The sequence below is a fragment of the Chaetodon trifascialis genome, chromosome 13 (assembly GCF_039877785.1).
Source record: "Chaetodon trifascialis isolate fChaTrf1 chromosome 13, fChaTrf1.hap1, whole genome shotgun sequence".
In the NCBI taxonomy this organism is placed as follows: domain Eukaryota; kingdom Metazoa; phylum Chordata; class Actinopteri; order Chaetodontiformes; family Chaetodontidae; genus Chaetodon; species Chaetodon trifascialis.
Genome location: NC_092068.1, coordinates 17,096,953 through 17,113,389, shown reverse-complemented (window position 1 = coordinate 17,113,389; position 16,437 = coordinate 17,096,953). Strand labels below are relative to the sequence as shown.

Genomic DNA, 16,437 nt, shown 5'->3' with positions numbered 1-16,437 from the left:
CAGGTGAGAAAGTCGACTCAAGAGGACTGTCAGTTTCTCAGACTTCCCGGCATATTTCCCACTGCTTTTCAGAGATACAGTAGCTATCCAAATCCCCATGTTTGGTGACCTGTCATTGCTCTTCTGGAGAGTGAAAGCCCACTGCACAGAGAAGGCCTCACTCTGACAGACCTCTCTCTGCACACATTGTATTTTTATGAGCTTACTGTTGAGTTCTTCTGCTGTGGCCTGCCTTTTATTCAACTTTCATTCCCATTACACACTTCGAGAACTGTATCTCTATGACCCCAAACATCTTTCATATTATCATAAAGGCACTATTACCATCCATCCAAGAACCCTGATGTTGAGGACAGAGTGAAGTGGCAGAAATAGTCAAGGCCGGCAATTATGCTTCACAATACACCATAAAATAGGTTAGAACTTTATTGTGGAATCTGGTACATTTTTTGGTAGTCCTTTGTCCCCTGCACGGGGTCCTGATGTGTCAGTTAATAAATTATCATAAACAGAGTGAATCTGCATGATGTAAAGGGGTTGAAAATATCACATTCTGTAACAAATATCCATATAAAAAGACTGCCATCACAATGCCATATTCCACTGTTGAAATATAGCAATGACAGTCAAGTTGGTATTACGTCTTTAATGTCATATGTTAGATTTTCCATCTCTGTTAGATACAAAATAGACAAAAATAATTTCATATATTTTTCAGAAAATTTCAAAAACATTGTCAAGTGATCACAACATAAAATAATCAATGACAATCTTAATTATTTGCAAGTTAAATGCCATTAGCAAAATAAGTTTCTTTTACTTTATCATAGACTATATAATCACAATTTCTTCACATATCCACCTGGATTCCTCTGTAAATGCCTTTATCACCAGAGTGAAATGAATGACAATCTCTTTGTGATCTTTTTCAGGATTGAAAAAAAACCCAAAACAAAACTGTGGCTGAGAAAGGAAAGCAAAGCATGGAATCACTCAATTAAAGAGGCCCATCTTCTGTGTTGAATAAAGAGTTAAAATTACAGTCAAGCACGGTTCACAAAAAACTTCATATTTCTTTGAGGCACTCGTTGCCTTTCAGCTCTCCCCTCTGTAATAGCCCTGTCAGTGATGAACGCTCGGTACAAATCATGGTTAAATAAAAGTTGACTCTATAAGTGCAATCACCTGTCATGGACAGTGGTAGGAGCTTGTCCAGTTGAGGCACACAATCATTTCCGTTATGATCATTTTCTAAACAAAAGCAACATGATAAAGAAAGGAACACAAGGAAAAAATCATTTTCTGCATGGCCAGTCAGAGTTTCGTCATTGGTATGTGCAAGCTGTTCCAGGGTCCCATCCACAACTCCTCCTCGTCTGATAATGTGTGGTCACTGTGGGACTCGAGTGTCTCCCTACTGTCCTTGTGGCTGTCAACAGAAGTCTCTTGCTCCTCATTGATACACGGCACGCTGCTGTTTCTGTCAATCAAGGCCTTGGCAAAATTGGTTTTGGACCCAAAACCTCTAAGATCTGCGATGGTGGATCCCAAAGAGCCACAGGAGGACCGGGTGTTGAGGTTGACGTCCACGTTAGAGGGAACACATGTACCCGTTCCGTTTTTTGTGTCGTTTCCTGTGCCCTCGATGTTAGTAACGGGAGGGGGTTCTTCATGAGTCACACCCAACTTGTCTAGTTTTTTAAAATGTTTACCAAGCCGACACGGAGAGCCCACCTTGAAGTTGTTTGGGTGCGGCGGCCGCCGAGTTCTAACAATAGTGCCATTCTGTGCGAGGTAGATGTTCCCGTTGATGTTGCTGTGGCTGTTGGGAAGTCTGTTCCGCTGGGTCTCTGTGGTGCTCTCCTCTCCGGTGGAGCTGGTCTCATTCTCCCGATCCACCACCAGCTTAATCCGCTTCTTTTTCCCAGGCTGAGAAGAAAAGAAGGGATGGAAGTCAATATATAGTATTTTCAGAAGGTATGGAAGTTTCTCAGAAAGCAAAAATGCAAACACAAGCACTGCAGATAACTGGGTTGAACATCAGGTATGAAGATTATGGTATCTCAAGGAATTCTCGCCATAATTTATGCCCTTGTACCAGGAAAAATACTAAAAAACAAAACAAAACAGATTTAAAGTAAAATTTATACTCATGTGCAATTAAGGATAGAGGGCATTTTTGATCTGAAACAAAGATGCTTTCCTCATTAATGCTACCACACGGACACTGACATAAAGCCAAAAAATGCTGTTTACACTAATATATACTCCAATTTTGTGAAGAGGAATTGTTGTTCTATTAAAGAATATTCATACTCAAACAAATGTGAGAGAATATCTTCAGAAAATAGAACAAACCACATTTTGTGATCAGTATCAGAACTGAATTTATGGCGAGAAAAGAGAAACACTGTCTATTTATAGCAAGTAATCATGTCAAATGACAGGAAAACATTCAGTCAAAGCAGATAGTAGTGCAACATGCAAAACCTCACAGCAGAAAAGAGCCTGGCGTCGCACTAAAGGTAAAGGCATAAAAACACTCAGGAAACATCAAAGAGAAGAAGTCAGAGATGTAAGAAAGAGAGGAAAACTCTGATATTTTGCAGCAGGAAACCACCAAAGTTTTTCCTTGCCAAGGGTAAACGAGGAAAAAGTCGACGTTTGAAACACTCTGTAGAGGAGAGCAATATTTCTTCACTCCCATGCAAGGGTAATTGATTTTATTCACTCTTACTTCACAGTGGACAATATATCTCTAGAAGGCAGTTGAGTTTCCGTCAGACTCTGAGTCAGCATCTGATGTCACTTCTGTTTCTCCTGAGTCCTTCGACGCACTGCCGGCCTCTGATCCAGAGCCACTGGCTGAAGATTTGTCAGAGGAGATGGCGTCCTCGTCCACCTCAGTGATGGGGGACAGTCCACCGTATGTCTCCACCGAGGTGTCACCGATGCTTCTGATCTCGGAGCTGTATGGGGGACCTCTGTAGGGGGCAGAGGGCCCAGGGTCTCGAGGCGCCACACTGGACCTCTTAGACGATGCTTCATCACTGAGCTCGCTGGCTGACTCTTTGCTCTCATCGGCAGTCTCAGATTCTTCCTCATCCTCTTCTTCACTCTCCTCTGTGATTGTGTCCTCAGATCTGCGACTCAGGCTGGACTTCTGGGAACGCCGGCTGCCACTGGCGGACCGGGAACTAGCAGAACCCTCCTCGCTGCCCAGGGAACTCTTGTCTGTCATCTGACTACCGGATGAAGACCCTCCGCCAGACCCTGACTCAGACGTTTTCCTCTGGCTGGACCCACGAGACGAGGAGCCTTCACTTCCTGACCCTGATTCTGCCTCGCTGGCTGTCCCTGTCCCTGACTCGGCCTCACTGAGTTCTTCGCTGGACTTCTCTGAGGTTACTGCACTTCCTGATGATCTGGTTCTCTGTGATGACCTAACGCTTGAGGCGGATAAAGATGCAGCACTGCTACCGCTGCCACTGCCACTGCCACTGCCACTGCCACTGCCACTGCCACTGCCACTGCCACTGCCACTGCCACTCTCACTTGCACTTTCACTTTCCCTGGTCCCACTCCCGCTTCCACTCCCACTTCCACTTCCACTTCCACTTCCACTTCCACTTCCACTTCCACTTCCACTTCCACTTCCACTCCCACTCCCACTCCCACCTGAAGCACTGCTCTCCTTGCTGGCCTCAGTAGCTGCTGATCTCATTGAAGAGCGTGCAGAAGACCCACTTTCTCTGGTGCTCCCTGAACCCTCTTCCTCCTCAGACTCTTCATCAGAGTCTTTCTCTGTCCCTGAATCCTTTTCTGTGCTCGTCTCCTTCTCTGTTGCTGTGCCCGTTCCTGATTCTGTTTCAGACTCTTTCTCGGACGCAGACTCTTTCTCTGTTTCTGACTCTCTCTCTGTAGCTGATGACTTCTCTGACTCTGACTCTTTCTCTGACTCTGATTCTCTTTCAGTGCCAGATTCTTTCTCGCTGACAGATTCCTTCTCAGTTTTGTCAGACTTGGAGTCCTCATCAGAGTCCCCGGGCTCTTCATCAGGCTCTTCCTCTGAGTCTACAGTGCTTTCATTGGCATCATCCCGGTCTAAATCTACTTTCAGATAATCTCTGTCAACACTGCTTTTCTCTGAGGATTCCTCATCAGAGCCTTTCTCCTTACTGCTTCCACTTGCACCTGCTTCTGGCTCACTTTCTGTCACACTAATGGACACTTTAGACTTCTTTTCATCCTCACTGGTTACTTGTGAGGCCTCCTCATCTCTCTCGCTGCCTGTAGCTGAGCCACGACTCACACTACTCTGTGACTTCCTCCGGAGCTGTAACTTGTTGCCTAAGTTGATTTTCTTCAAAACTTTGCCAAGCCGGCTGCGGGTATCAGACTTGCTGTCGATTGGTCCCATAACTGCTGGTCCATCAGTCAGACTCTCCTGGCTGTCAATTCGGCGGGCTGACATCAGTTTGGCGTAATCCTTGTCCTTCTTCCCGGCACCGAACATCTTTAACATATTGGCCTTCTTCCATGGAGATGGGCCAGAAGGACCAGCGTCAGATGGCTGTTCTCCTCCCTTGCTGGCTGCCAGGAGTTTGCTGAGTTTCATGACAGACTTCAGTTTCTTGGCAGCCTTAGAAGGCTCACCCCCATCTGCTGGCTCAGCTTGTGCGATTTCATCCTCTGGTGGCACATCGCTAAATGCAACCCTTTTGGGTGGACCTCTACCCCGAATGCCACCATGACCCCTGCCTCTGCCTCGGCCCTAAGACAGTCATAGTTAATTCAGCAAGCTTTTATGAAGATTAAGCAACAATACTGGAAGTCACAAAGGGTTTATACTGCTGTTTCAATAATACACTGGAACATAACCTATTAAAGCAAAAATTGAAAATCTTGACATTATCACTGAGAGCATGAAATTCAAATCTAAGGAACGGAGATACCTCAGGGCCATGAGGACTGTAGTAATACCCATCATCTTCCATTATCACCTCTCCATATTCATCATACATAGGAGTTATCAGCCTCCTCCGACTGCCGTACTGAGGAAGGTCATACCTGAGAAATAGACGGACAAAAGATAGGACAAATAATGAGTTTTTTTGTATTACTGTGATAATACCTGAAGTACGCTAGACAACAGCAGCAACAATGAATTAATTAGTTTTTAAAAATGTCTCCTTCCAAATGCTATACGATGAAGAGCCAATTACGTATTACCTAAAAAATCATACCCTGTTATCATTTAACATGGTAAATACAGTATAACATGACTTGTCCAGTATGTCCAGGCATTGATGTCACTGCCAGAATCATCTGTTTTCATTTTTAACTCCTTCCCCTAAATCTACCTCTGTTATATCAGGCTGGCTCCATTCGTGACTGCTGCCTGACTGATCTTTGTGTTTGTAGATTTGGCAATATCTTTGATCAGATATGCAGTAATTGCTGTGGTGATTTGCAGCTCTTCCTTGAAATCACTTGGCAAGTTTGGAGGGATATAATGAAGACAAAAAAACGTGTAGCTTTTCCAAAAATAAATACAGCAGAGCACGTTCCCCACGTTTGTCAAAGAGGTCTAATAAATTACAAGAATGCAAAAACATGCTGATATTGGAACCTGTGGAGTAACAAGTAATGCCTAAAAGCCCATTAAAACACTTTAAAACTGATCAAATGAGGTTGCGTAACTCTTCTCCAATGTGCTGTTTTTTATTCCAGAGCATGTTTGGCTACACTTCTTTCATCAGGGGAGCACTAAATGAGACTATCTATCCAACCACACTCCCTGCTAGAGAGAGCAGACTGCAGGTTTATTTCTTGCCAATTGTCATTAAAATGGAAGACAAGGAAGAGGAAGATATTTAATCATTTTTCAGTGATTTGCTATTTCAGTGGTGATAGCCAAATGTCCAGAACACGACCTGAAGATAGCGCGGATGAAAAAGTTTGAGCAGAAAAATCTGATTTTAAAATTGTATCCACCATTAGGTTGTCTGCATTCATGTGGTGGAAAGACACCGAACATATGAATTATTCTTCTTACACTACAATGCTGAATTAGAGAGGAGCCGATGGTAATTTGTGTCGCTGCTACAGGGACCACACAGTCTGGTGATTGCTGGATTAAAAGCTTGACCGCTGTCTAAGTGTGCCCCCTCAATGCAAATAGAAAGAGATCAAAGGCATCCGGTCATAGTGATGATACCCTCATTTACAACAGCAGCTTTTACAATGAACTTTGTGACATGTCATTAAAATATAATTACAGCTTGTTGTAAATCAAGGCCTGTATGATTCAGGCAGAGTGAGTAACAGCTGAGGCAATTAAAGCTGGTAAAGATGACAGGTAGGTCAGTGAGTAACCACAGAGGCGATTACAAAACTCCATTTCAAGACAGTTTTTAGCATTTGTCAGATTTCTTTTGAGAGATTTAAACCTGTAAGGTGCAGAAGCTTGTCCCTGTTTTGATAAACTTGCAGTGTGACTCCCCAGAGTGGTGCAAGTCACCTGCCATAGAGCGGGACAGTTTAATGAATAACAATTTCTCAGCAGCTGTTCCGGCTTTGAGTTCCATGTTTTTCCTCTTAAGACCATATGGCCAATATAACAGGCAGGCTAAAACACCCTCTATCCATTAAACCATGGGAAAACACTTTCTCAGTCTCAGGTGCCTGACTCAAGGCAGCATAATTGATCTCATTTGATGGGAGTAGAGGGGGTAAACTTTCAGATGGTGTGTACTGCTGAAGGGTCAGCACAAGTTACACTCATCATTTTATTCTGAACTTCTTCAAAATGCTCTCCTCCCCCTGAGGATCCAAACGCATGGAGCTGGAAGGCGAGGTTGCAATAAATAAGCCTTAACGGTGTAATCTTTTCGCTTTAAATTAACCGATGGAGATCAGTCCCATGGATTAGAGTAGGACTGATGAAAGATGAGACGATCAGCAGGCTGCATGCTCACCCTTGGTCATAATTATAGTAGTCTTGCGTGTAGTAGTCCTGGCCTGGGTCGATACCTGACTCCATGGAGAGTTCCTGCATTTCAGAGAGGCAGAGAGAGAAATTACTCAGCACTCCACGGAGAAAGACTGAGGAAGAAGAGCAGCAGCAGGATACAGGGTGAGTATAGCAGCAGTATGACTACAATCCCTGTGAATTAAGAAAAGCAGGAGTGTTTCTACCTCAGGTCTCAGAAGAGATGGCCTCAGCAGTTGCTGTTGCTGCCAAAGATTAGTACAGAAGAAGGATAAGGTAATAGAAGGAAGGGAAGGTCAGGAGAGACACAAACATAAGGAAGAGCTCATGCTACATACTTCAGATTTAATGCCAGAAAATGCAGGCCTTTCTTATGTTTATTGCTAGATCTATGTTATACACCATGGAGGGGGATTAGTAAAAATACTGATGGAAAGAAAGCAAGGAAAAAGAAGGACTAAGCAACTGGGAGGTAAGAAATGGCAACAAGAAAATTAAACATCCCGTATATTTCGGATGCTGACAGTTCACAGATTATTTGAGGGGACAAAAAAACTCTAATGTCAAGCACTGTCAAACAGAGTCATTTTATTTGGTTCCTGATTATGTTTTTTTTCTCCCAACAGAGGAGAAAAAGTCATCCGAATGCTTATCTGCTATTTGACAGGAACATTGGAGAATACAACAGACTCTTGAATCAAATCTAAACTGCAATGTCAGTGTCTGAAGTCCTATCGCCGGCATCTCATCTTAATCTCATTCAGTGTTTTCCATCAAGCAAGTTGTAGATAAGAATAATAGGACATAAACTGCCTCAAGCTTCCTTGAGAGTGACAAAACGTCTTGGCACTACAATACGATAAAAACACATCACAACTGGAACGCTTACCTGTCTGCCGTAGCCTCGCCTGCTGTGTGCCGCAGAAGGGGGGAAATGAGACAAATGATGAATATGGATTGACAGCAACATTTCAAGAGCCTTCAGATAAATGAAATGGTGCGTCTACAGGACATTCTGCTGACCGCTCAGAAAACTGCAGCTTTACTTACTGTGCATTTTCATGTGTTATATTACAGAGTTGCAGATCTCAGTTCAGTTTAATAAAGAGCGCCTAAGGCCCTCCTCCCCCGTTATCTCATCCAAACAGGGAAAAAAAAAATATACAATGAGTGCAAAAAACAAAGAGGCTGAGAAGATTGGTATTTGAAAAAAAAAAAAAAAAAAAGTCAGTGTTTATACAGACATATCTAGAGCATCTTTTTGCTGATATGAAAAGGACAATGTGATTCAGAGAGGAATTAGTGACTCAAAGAAAGTTAATAAAATTGTCTTTGGTTATCATGTCACGATGTGCCAATTTCTTTCAACAGGCGCCAATGTTTTTTTTGGCTAAACTGTAATAAATCATGAGAATTTCACTCTATCAGACGCACAAAAAAACAACTCAGAGCTGCTCCCGAGGACAACAGCGCAGGGCTTTCAGTACAACTCAATGAGAAATGGCGAGTAATGGAGCAATCCGGCTGAAACCTCCAGGTTCACAAGCGTACAACTGTAACCTGTCTGGGCCCATAAATAATGACAACTTTCACGCCCAGATATATGGCCAAGCAATGATGTGGGCTTCCTCTGGAGAGATGTAATCTGTTATTATGGGCAGGGAGCAGGGGACAGGGCAGAGCCATGTGGCCACACCTCCAAGGCAGTGGGGATGATGGGAGTGGGATCTGATGGATGACCCAGTGGCTTGGCTTCTGGCTACTGCTGCTTCATACGACATCAAGAAAAATGGCCCAGTGGACAGCGGCCATAGGAAGTTTGCGGAAGACAGGAGTTGGGGGAAGATGGGTGATAAGGTAATGTTGTAATAAAAGATGTGAGATGGGTGAGCTCAGAATTACAGCAAGGCTTGAACAAATAACATTTTATATTGCATATTTCTGTGTTGAAAATAAGAAAAATGGTCTTATTATTCTGCAACAAAACAAAGTTACCCAACCCACCGGAACAAAATTCAGTTACAGGAGTAGTTTGACATTTTGGGAAATACGTTTATCCTTTCGTGAGATGAGAAGACTGATAAACATCAAGAATGTAATAACTTGCAACCTCTTTTTGACATATTGAAAACAGTACAAGCAAAGTTTTACCTCATCAACTGATTTTTTGCAAAGATAAGCTTATTCTGAATTTGATGAACGTGTTCAAATTAAGTTGGGACAGGAGCAACAAAAGACTGGGGAGGTTGTGGAATGCTCCAAAAACCTGTTTGGATCATTCCACAGGTAAACAGGTTCATTGGTAACAGGTGATAGTATCATGATTTGGTGTGAAAGGGGCATCCTGGAAAGGCTCAGTCATTCACAAGCGAGGATGGAGTGAGGTTCACCACTTTGTGAACACATGAGTGTATAAATAATATTGCTGCATGGGCTCAGGAAGACTTTGTGAAACTGTTGTCAGTAAAGCAATGCTAATTATTGCATTCTGTTTTTATTTATGTTTTACACAGCTAACCAATTTTGTTGGAACGGGGGTTGTATTTTAATTATTGTAATTTGTATAATGGTTTAATTCTATTTTCCTTGTGTTTGTTTTTTCACATTACTGCCCTCAATCATCAGCCGGGGCACAAAAGAGTTTGACAAAACCAGTTGCAAAAATGGAATATAAAGAATACCATCCATTAAAGCTTTCTGCTGTTTGGGTTGAAAAAGAAAGCAGCATGTGAGCTGCTAGCCTTTTTACAAAAGAGATTACCCCATGTAGTGAACATGGAATACAGAATTAGCAGGCCTTCGATCTGCCCATTGGGAATGTGTGATGAATCAAACATTTCATTGCTCTGGAAGGGAGGTATGCTAGTGGACGATTTGCCTGAGGGCATGGAGGGTGAAACAAACACATGAAGGGTATGTGGGAGAAAGACAGAGAGGAAAGGAAGTGGAAAAACCTGAGTGCACAAAAAAGGAAGAGATAGGGGACAGAGGGCGCATTGCAATGAGTGTAAAGAGGGTAACAGAATCTCCTGAGACCGAGTGGAAAGATTAACAAGAAGAGGCCAAGGATTGTAAAGTATTACAGCTAACTGCAGAGGGAGAGGAAGAGGGAGAGAGAAGCACAGACAAACAGGCAGAAGGTCAGACGGATGGAAAAGCAAAGGAGAGGGTAACAGTAGTTGACAGTCCCACAGGCAGCGGCCCTAGTTAAGGATTGATTGGTTCTCTAATTAGCCTTTTCCAGTGTGCAGCCGAACATCACAGTGACTACTTTATCATGCTGGGAGGATCTCTGCAGACATGTGAATAGACAGGTCCCCCAGAGGTTGGCTCTCTTTATTCAACACGAGCCAGCCGGGGAACACAGACCATGTTGTAGCCGATGCCTCAAACAACATAGGAAGACGTTTTCACTTAGAAGCGCCAGGCCTCGTCGAGTCTGCATTCAACTGTATTGCACTGAAATGAAAGTATTTCATGTAGCCTGCCTTGGTATAACATCCAACGAGTTTAATGTCATAATGTTTGTTTCAGTGTAGATTTTTCTGGATATGATTTTGTCTGTGTGTGTGTATAGCCACTGTTCCCTTGCTCATGGGCTGGTTGTGACAATCAGTTGTTTCTCTTTTCAGTCTTCACTTCTGTTATCTTGTATCTCACATTCATTCATCACTGTATGCATTTCCTGTTTAGTACACCTAAAAACTAATGTAATATTTTACATCAGATGAAGTCACTGGAACAACTTTCTGAACATGTTTCATCAACAAATATGTGATCATCCTTCCTGAATACTCTGCAGCTTATTTCACTGAATTTGCATACCTTTGGGAAATTCTTAACAGTTATGGTAATTCTCCTTCGTTTGAAAAAACATTATAATTTTTGCCTTTGCCTAATTTGGATTCTGCACGAAGCAACAGCATCCTAAATGTTCATCCTCTTATCTTTGTGAAGAAGTGAAAGAATAAATTCAAAATCAGCAAAATGCAGCCAGCAAACGGTGGGAAACAGACCCCAGGGTTGTGGGGTTTATACATGTTGGTGTTTAGGATAATTTAATTAAAGTAACTTTGGTTATGAGATGTTAATGTTAGGATTATGAACTGAAATAACATACTTCTAACATGATGAATGGACTAATCTGCTAACTCTGGGGTATACTTAACACTATCATTAATCTCATAGCAGTTCAGATAATTAAAACATGGAAATGAACGCAGCCAAATGGATATATGCAAGCATCTTTTATGTTCTAATGCAAGCCTGTGAGCATATTGTACAGTCAGTGTGGCAGAGCTGAGTACACTTCTTGGCCAGTGACACTGAAATTTGATTTCCACCACATATTCAGCAATAAACCATTTTGTCCTTGAAAAATCCACACAGTCCAAAATCTTTGACTTGACTAAAGCTCGTAAAAATGCAAACTGTGCATAAAAAGTATGTAGAAACAACATAAAAACAGGCATGGAGATGTGCAGATGGAAATGAAGAGAGAATGAAGACAGAGAAAAAGTCAGAACACTGTGGACTGAGAGGAAAACTGTTCACTGAGCTCTGCAGTGTTTGAGCTGCTCGAGTTCAGCTGGCTTGACTGCTGAGCCTCTGCTGCCGTGTTCAGTTGGCTCGTCTCATTTTCGGTGCAGCTCATACTTGTTGTTGAGTTGGTTTGGACTACAGAGCCGGAGCTGGTCATTTTTGGCGTGCTCTGCTCATCCCAGGAATCAGAGCTTTGCAGTTTGTTAGCACCCTCGGATTCTTCAGTCACTTGTGGCTTCTTGTTAAACTTGGGCACCTTGCTGTTTTTGTCTACTTGGCTGTACAGGTTGGCAACAGACCTCTCTATGTCGGCTAGATTCTGGATGTTTTTCAGGATGCCTTTAAGCTCCTTCTTGCCGCCGTCAGTTTGTGATGGGTCAATAGGAGGCGGGAGTTTCCGCTCTGAAACTGGGCGTAGCGAGGACACAGGGGGCAAAGAGGCTGGAACAAACTGGACAATTTGAGGTGAGGGAGGGGGAGGAAGAGGCGGCGGAGGTGGGGGAGCAATCTGTTTATTGACAGGAGGAGAGGGAGGTTGAGTATATTGAGGTTTATGAAGGTAGGAAGGTGGAGAAGGAGGCGGACTAGAGGGAGGAGATGTGGGTGGGGAAGGTGGATGTGGTCGCCGTGGAGGAGGAGGTGGTGGATTTTCTGGTGGGTCTGGTATGATCTCCACAGTGATCTGACAAGGCTGAACGGTCATGTAGTTGGAGATGCTGGAGCTGAACTTCCTGAGGACAGGTGGAGTTGGTCTCTGGCTTGCCAGGGGCCACTTCTCCTCTCCCTGAGCAATGATGACGCTGGGGGGCACATCTCTGCCCACAGACACGGGGCTGTAGGAGTAATCCATAATGGAGAGCAGGGTTTCTGAGGTCAGCTCCAGCATGTCATCGCCGTCTCTATCCCTGACAAGGATGGAAGCGAGGGAGCCCAGGGAGTCTCTGTTCTGCTTGAGGGTTTGTTCCTGGAGGGCCTGTTGCTCAAACTGCCTGGCCTGCTCACGGACCGACAGCTTGGTGTCTGTGCTGCCACTCAGGTGAAACGTGCCCGAACTCTCCGGCTTTCGCCTGCCTCTCCTGGCTGCTTGTGCTATCTGCAGCTCCCAATCGTCCGGGTCCATAAGAGCTTGTCTCCTCGGCACCTCATAACTGTGCTGCCCTCCGTGAATGCGAGCAGGCATCGACCAGATGCAACCCGACTCGGCTGAGTGGGAAGGAGAAAAGGAGAATCGCTTTTCGGCCCGCGCAAAGACATCAGGGCTGCTGAGGGGACTGTTGTCGTCGTAGACAGGGTTGTGAGTGGTGAGTGGTTTGCGGTCAGAGAGGAAGGTCACGTTGCTCTCTGACTTGGGCAGGTTGACATGCAATGCTCCGTTGCCGCGGGCTGCAATGGCGCGACAGGCAAAGGTGCTAAGAATCCTCTGGTGGTCAGCCTCCTCAATGACAGACTTTTTAGCCCTGCTCCGGTAAAAGGTGGAGGTGAAGAAGAAAAAAAGACTTGAAACAGGTAAAGAATGATGGTTTAAAGTGCAAGCGAAGCAAAGAAAAAAGATGACGCAATAGCAAAAGCAGTATAATTTCTTCCTGCATCTGAACTGATTATGACTCTAAGCACCGTGACTGTTGCTCAGATTATTGATTTAAACAGCTGAATATATGGTTTGGTTTTCAATGTCTGCACAACGCACAAAATCAAATGAAAAAGATTGTTTTGTAAAACTTTCTACAAAAGAGTTACAAAGATGATCCAATTAAAGATTGAAATAGAAAAATTATGACGCCCGCCGATATGCTGGGCTTTAGCCCAAAGATACCAAATAACCAACATTAACCCATATTGGATGCATTCGTGCAATCAGTCACAACACAAAGAGATGTGACAGTAAGGGCGACTGAACACAAAAGAAGACGACTGCCTAATGGGAAGGGAGAGAGGAGACAGCTATAATGATAGCTACTGAAGTGTAGTACCTCTGAACAAAGGGAGCTTTCTGGCTACATGAAAGTAAAAGATTTCACTAAAAAACTACAAAACTCTCCAACTGCTACCACTTCACCAAGGTAAATTAACAAAACAGGCTTTGCCAAGCAAAAATGCATTTACACATAAGGGGATTGATGATAAAAGAAAAAAAACTACCATTTCAATAAAGGTTGAGTACATATCAAAATTATACCTACGCATGTAAAATCTATACATATGCTTAACTGCTATCAAGAGGAAGGAAACGAGGGTGCTGCTCCTGTGCTGTATTTACATATAATACTGACTGTATTCATAGACCTCATATGTTTTGGGTTTACTTACTGCAGTCTGAATCCAGAGAGACAGGGGAATATAAAGGATGAAGAGGACAGAAACACACACAGATGGTAAGATGACTAATGCAGTAATATCAGAGGTATGGATGAAGTTGAAGCTCGAGGGTGCTCCAAGTTTTTGCATTTTGAGGGTAAATACTGAACTGCTTTATTTGCTGTGTGCATCTGAGTATGGTACAAACACAAAGTACACACACAGACACGCACACACTTTACCTTTCTGCAAAGAGAACTTTGTGTTTTATACATGGAGTTTCAAAGTGTTTTAATGGGGTTGTTTATAAGACTGACTCCTCTTGCTCCTTGTGCAGGCTGGAAAACAACCCCTAAAATAAACTAAAACGCTTGGCTACAACACAATCCCCATGAGAGCCTTTCTGCTGCTGCAGAACCAGAAACTTCTGCTTGTTGCTGAGTGTTGGTCAACATCTGTTGTAAACATTGCAAAAGGTCTTTACAGCTTACCATTAAATTTCCATTTTCTTTATTTTTTTTTGAACAGCAATTGTGCTGTTAGTAGCTGTATTGCTTTAACATGCTGTAAATCAAAATCATTAAACCCAGCGGGGCAGCTGTTTGAATTCAACCTCATTTAATCCGCAAGCATTAGCATTTCATTACGCGTTCAGGGTAGTATTTAACATGAAAGGTGAAATCCGATTGCGCTGATGGCAAAACACTTTGGACATAAAGGAAAACTCAGGGAGCATTCAACAGAGGCATTCATAAAAAAGGAAGCTTTAAAGTAATTAATGACACAATCAATTATTAAGCACAGGCCTGACTTTGTAAACCAAATCGTATTTTATGAACTAAAACTCACTCTTACCTTGAGGGAGGGTCTTGCATACAAAGTCAAATTAGAAAAACATATATAAGCTAAAGTCTAATCAGTGGCTGTGCTGTGGCAGACAGTGAGGTTTGCAGACATCTAAAGTGGATCGTTGTCAGGAAGCCAAAGAGCAGAGGGAGCTAATATGTCTAAAGCAGCAGGTAGATGTCTGAGGTCAACACGCAGAGCCGCCAGTGGTTATTTCAGAGGAGAGGAAGTGATATGATTATGAATCCATTTTACCACAATCATTCTGCATTCAATGGTTGGGGTAAAAAGCAGGAAAATACTTAGGCAGTAGTACTAGTTATTAATTCAACCTCAAATTATGTCTACTGAGGTTGGATCTGAAATTCAAAGAAAGGAACCGAGATAGCAAGATCCAGTGCCTGCTTGTCTTGGGAAATGGTGGACTTGGTGGGATAGGAGATAAATAATAAAGGGTCAGGGTTGACTCACATGCTGCTGTCGCCCAGCTCTTCATAGAGGTTAGCACTGGGAGCACCCGCTGGAGGTGCTTTCCCTCCCGGCGGTAAAGCCATCTGAATCCTGGCAGTTTTGGCACACTCCGCCTGTCGCCTGTGAGAAGTGTTAACATTTACAGTCACAAAGATATGCGTTTCTAGTCGACATGCAAAAGACATAAATGAAAACCCTCATACACAAACTTACAAAGAAAAACCAACCCAAAATGCCAGTCTTTGTTTCCTTCACATTTAATCCAGTGAAGAATGAACCCAGTTAGGTTAAAAAGTGAGTAGACACATCACTTATGCATGAGGTCTCTAACATGAATTAAAAATGTGCTTTCACAAGGTAGTTCTGCAAAAAAGAGGCACATGCTGTAAGTTGTGGTAAAACTAAAAATACAGTCATGTTCAGTCATGTCTAAGGAGATGCTAGGGATAGAAAAAGCATAACTAGGCATAGCTGATGAGGTAAAGGTAGCATCTATTCTTATTTTATGTCAACAAAAAGCTGCAAGGTCAGAAAAGACATTTCAAAAGAAAACTTCCTGTATGGAAGTCTAATATTCACTGACATTTTAGTCCTGGTTTGCTCCTTTTAGCTGGTTCAACTCTCTTCACCAGCTATTTGTTTACTCTGAAAGCTGCATAGAGCTGCGCGAGGTGATTCTTAGGGAGATCGGCAGTACTGATAACCCTTTCACCTTTAATGGAGGCATTTAGTTCAATGTTAATACCAAAAATAGTGCTTAATGGAGTTTTGAATGCAACACAAGACTGTTTTAGATTGCAAGGAAGCAGTGAAGTTACAACAACCAAAGATAGTTGCAGTTATTATAGAAGATGATGTGCAATCACACTTTTCTTTATGAGTAGGTCTAACATTGATGCATGTGCAGTTTATGCGTAGAACACCTGAGAACTGATGAGGAACAGATCAGACTGTGACGAGTGGAACGTTAGAGATGAGCGAGATGTTAGGACAGAACTATGAGTCTCCTTGACTTTGGGTTGATTTTCCTTTCGAACTGCATCACATTTTCCACATGAAGAGAAACTGTTCTGCCAAATTAAACATTCATTCTGTAACCTACAAGATGAACCACTGTTGTATTTTTGTCATTATTCTTGAGACGTTTCAAAGGACGGCATTAGCTGGCATGCATTTTGTTCCATCTTCACACATTCAACTCGTCTTTAAATAACTAATGAATAACGAAGATGAGAGAAACTGCACTTCTCACACACTCTTCACACATTGAAAGAGCTTGAAAAACACTT

At 42.9% G+C, this 16,437-nt stretch overlaps 2 protein-coding genes across 3 annotated transcripts in view; both read right to left on the bottom strand.

The window, feature by feature from the left end:
• Window positions 1-412: 412 nt before the first annotated feature.
• The window catches only part of LOC139340921 (protocadherin-15-like), a 189,849-nt gene continuing 173,824 nt past the window's right edge, over window positions 413-16,437 (bottom strand). Inside the window, exons 34-39 of one of the 2 annotated variants that reach the window (XM_070977057.1) lie at window positions 15,149-15,268; window positions 7,884-7,905; window positions 7,201-7,239; window positions 6,981-7,054; window positions 4,956-5,070; window positions 413-1,929 (exon numbers count right to left, since the gene is read on the bottom strand). In XM_070977057.1, coding sequence (XP_070833158.1) covers window positions 1,315-1,929; window positions 4,956-5,070; window positions 6,981-7,054; window positions 7,201-7,239; window positions 7,884-7,905; window positions 15,149-15,268 — 985 coding nt within the window. In that variant the 3' untranslated portion in view covers window positions 413-1,314. Of the gene's footprint in view, window positions 1,930-4,955; window positions 5,071-6,980; window positions 7,055-7,200; window positions 7,240-7,883; window positions 7,906-13,128; window positions 13,850-15,148; window positions 15,271-16,437 lie in introns of those variants that run through there. The other variant, XR_011602971.1, reaches the window with a different exon arrangement.
• On the bottom strand, window positions 11,227-13,382 carry LOC139341461 (protocadherin-15-like). Its single transcript, XM_070978006.1, has 2 exons — window positions 13,368-13,382; window positions 11,227-13,142 (listed from the first exon to the last, which is right to left on the bottom strand). The coding sequence occupies exons 1-2, from the start codon at window positions 13,380-13,382 to the stop codon at window positions 11,514-11,516; spliced, it is 1,644 nt and encodes a 547-aa protein (XP_070834107.1). The 3' UTR covers window positions 11,227-11,513.